General features: G+C 47.7%; 1 protein-coding gene across 3 annotated transcripts in view; it reads left to right on the top strand.

Moving 5' to 3' along the window:
- Window positions 1-3,540, top strand: part of BTBD2 (BTB domain containing 2) — a 31,141-nt gene that overhangs the window by 21,335 nt on the left and 6,266 nt on the right. For all 3 annotated transcript variants that reach the window (XR_004842687.1, XM_035899746.1, XM_009644227.2), the window contains 2 exons: window positions 935-1,040; window positions 1,840-2,037. Coding sequence is in view for 2 of the 3 variants with exons in the window: in XM_035899746.1 (XP_035755639.1) it covers window positions 935-1,040; window positions 1,840-2,037 (304 nt within the window). In the remaining variant the exon portion in view is untranslated. The remainder of the gene's footprint in view (window positions 1-934; window positions 1,041-1,839; window positions 2,038-3,540) is intronic.

Here is a 3,540-nt window from a genome sequence, read left to right on the forward strand (position 1 = left end):
CGCTGTCCTGTGCCCCCTGCTCTGGGTGAGCCTGCTTGGGCAGGGGGGTTGGGCTGGGGGATCTCCGGAGGGCCCTGCCAACCCCAGCCATGCTGGGATTCTGTAATGGTAGGTGTGATGTTAAGGCAGTTTCTTCCTAAATAGCAAAACCAAAGCATTGGAAAGAAGAGTTGATCTCAGTGACTTTTGTGTGCTCCCACCTCGTTTCTCCTTATGCTAGGCACAGGGTTGGTAACATGTCTTGGCAGTCCAGGGGGATCTGAAGCGGTAGCGGAATTGTTACCAGACCGCACTTAGGTTGGGCAGAGAGATTCTGAGCTTCTCTCCAAGCTGCGTGCGGGCTTTGTTTGGAATAGTAACCTATTTTGGGGGGAGTTCTTTAAGGTAACTAGATTAGAGTAGCTGTTGCTGTGCAAAACATGCAAATGCACTAAGCAGGCTACGTACCCTGCAGGGTTTTGCGCATCTCCCTGAGATGCAAGCAGTGTGCCTGCTAAGGCGTTTTTGCTAATACAGGAGATCTGTGTGACTAAGTTCTTACGGAATAAGCTGTCTCCGCATATTCCTAGAGTGAGCAGGCCTGGAGTCATCGGGCAAAGCTTTCTTCTAAATATAAAAATGCTGTAGTAAAAATTACCCATGTTCAGCTGACACGGTCTGTATGGCGCTAGAAAGCGCTACAGCCGCGTTAACTGATGTGATTTTAAACCAAAGACGTGCCTGAAGATACGCGCAGCTAAACCAGAACTGATGCCAAATGCAGATTTTTCTGGTGTTTGCCTTGTCATGCTTAACTGCTTGTGAAGACTGCTGCAGCCCAGTGAATCCATCATGCAGTCAGGCTAAGGAAGATGGGCTCTGGGAGAGAAGGGGGGGGTCCTTAGGGTAAGCTTTAAAATACCTTTTGTGTTAACGACTGCTTCTTCATTACCAGGCGAGACTTTTTGATGAGCCTCAGCTGGCCAGCCTTTGCCTAGAGAACATAGACAAGAACACATCAGACGCCATCAATGCGGAGGGGTTTACGGACATTGATCTGGGTAAGCTTTTTTCCCCTCCTCCCTCCACATGCTTTCATAACAAGCCAGCCTCTAAAGTTATTACAGGTTAATACTTGGCCCTTCTCTTCTGTGGCTTTGCTGTTCTGGAGCAATCTGTGAACGGGCAGACTCTGGCTGGAGATAAGGCATTTGCAAAACAGCATGCTTGCTTGCAGAAATATCCTGGAATCTGCTTGCTTTGGTGCAGCTTGGAGTTTTCTGGGCACGATACAAAGCCCGTTTCCTCTGTTGATGTTGGCAGGTTTTGGGTGGGTGTAACTTGCCGCCTTTTGTGGAGTTGGCATCGTTCCCTGAGTCTTTGTCAGGTTTTGGAGTTAAAAAGGTGTTGTGTTTTTTGAAAGCAAGAACTGGCTATTTTAATTATCCTGTGCAGTTCCCAAACTTGCTAGGCACAGTTAATAAACATTAAAATCCAGACTTCAGCCTTCTCATGAGGTGGACTGTGGAGGTAAGGCATGGGTAACCTTCTGGCTTTCATGCTGCTTGCTTCATCCAAATCTGATGTCAAGTAAGTTGCAATTCATTCTAGTCCACTTCCATTAACATGCCAATTAATTGGACACTGTTGGCTGCTCCGGTGAGTTACTTGCTTATGGAATATGAAGATACATCTTCCTCAGAGGCTGCAGGCAGCACTTTTGGGAGACGCCGTTTTGGTTTTTTTTCTTAATTGCTTCGCTTTTACTTACCTTGGCTGTACACAGGGTACTTCTGGCGAGGTAAAATCGGGTGATGTGGGTTAGCGCCTAAAGTTGTCACTATCTGTCCTGCCTTGCAGACACCCTGGTTGCGGTGCTGGAGAGGGATACCCTGGGGATCCGGGAGGTTCGTTTGTTTAATGCAGTGGTTCGCTGGTCGGAGGCTGAGTGTCAACGGCAGCAACTCCAGGTGATTCCAGAGAACAAGCGGAAAGTACTGGGCAAAGCGCTTTCTCTTATCCGCTTCCCATTGATGACTATTGAGGAGTTTGCAGCAGGTAACTGAACAAAGGCATTTCTGGCAACCCTGGTCTTTGCTTTCTCTGAACTACAGAGGATCAAGTACATGAAAATGGATTTTCTCTGTGTATCCCGTAATTTAAATTATCCCCTGTTCCCGCTGATCTGCAAAATCTACTGTGTAAATGCTATTTTCCTCCATGATCGTTCACTCTTGTTTTAAAGACCGTGGTGCTCCGTTGGGTGGGAGCAAGTCAGATCACAGCTGACTGTTTGTACCCATAGTTTGTACCTGTGGATGGTTACTTTCTCGTTCAGCTGAGAGCAAAGATCCAAACAGGGGTTCACATGCTTTTCCTTTCTAACCATTCCAAGCATTCAAACTACACAAAGCTAACGGAGTTGCAAGTAATTGGTGTTGATTGTCGCCTGCTCCCAAAGACAAATGAGGATGTTTCTCCCCATCCTCTATTTGCTGCTGCCTGTAATCCAGTGGTGGTGTTGGCCGTGTCTTGCTGATGCTGCTCAGAGCAGAGCCCCGTAATAGAAAAAAACTTTCAAAATGTTCTTTGAGCGGAGGAATTGGCGGTGTTTAGTCTGTGTCTCAAAGCATTTTTCAAGTTTACATTAAAATCTTGATCTACAAAGATGTCCAAATCACTTAAATCATTTAACAGTTTTGACTAAAGATTTTTTTTTTTTTTTTGGTTTGTTTTCATTGCCTGTTGACTTTGACTTCATACTCTGGTGATTCTCCAGGGACTGAAAACTGGCAATCGGCTTAAATAGTTTTCATGTTGAAAGTCACTGTGGAGCCATCTTCAAAACTGAAACTTGGTTTAGGCTGCAGTTATGGGAACAAAGAAGCAAAAAGGGTCACAGACAGCGCTTCCTCTGCAGATCCCTTCTCAAGGCAGAGATGGCGTCAGCTTATCGACAGCTAACGTACATCTTTCAGGATGAAGAGGGATATTAGTAAAGAAGTAAACCTCTGCTTAAGACTTGGTACCTGCTTTTTGTTTTGCCTGTCGCAGCTGCGATGTGGTCTTAGGGACGTGAATATCTTCAGAAACGGCTCGGTCCAGGCAGCAGAGAGATGTTCATCCGAACTGGGTACCTTTCCTTTGTGTTGGCACTGGGTGAAAACACGGCACACCATTCCTCGGCGTGCGTGGTGCCAAACGGCAGCTTTGCAGCCGATCGCAGGCTTAGGATCCAGCTCGATGGGAGCGAGCGTCCTCCTCCTGGGCAGCGCTACAGCCCTCAGAGCAGTTCGCGTACGCCAAGCTTTGCATGTTTCTGTAGAGCCTCTTTCACAGAATCACAGAATCGCAAGAGTTGGAAGGGACCTCGGGAGATCCCCCAGCCCAACCCCCCTGCTAAAGCAGGATCTCCTAGAGCATGTTACACAGGACAGCGTCCAGGCGGGGGTTGAAGATCTCCAGAGAAGGAGACTCCACAGCCCCCCTGGGCAGCCTGGGCCAGGGCTCGGGCACCCTCACAGTCAACAAGTTCTTCCTCCCGTTCAACTGGAACCTCTT

The sequence above is a fragment of the Egretta garzetta genome, unplaced genomic scaffold, assembly GCF_000687185.1.
Source record: "Egretta garzetta isolate BGI_Z169 unplaced genomic scaffold, ASM68718v1 scaffold418, whole genome shotgun sequence".
NCBI classification, from domain to species: Eukaryota; Metazoa; Chordata; class Aves; order Pelecaniformes; family Ardeidae; genus Egretta; species Egretta garzetta.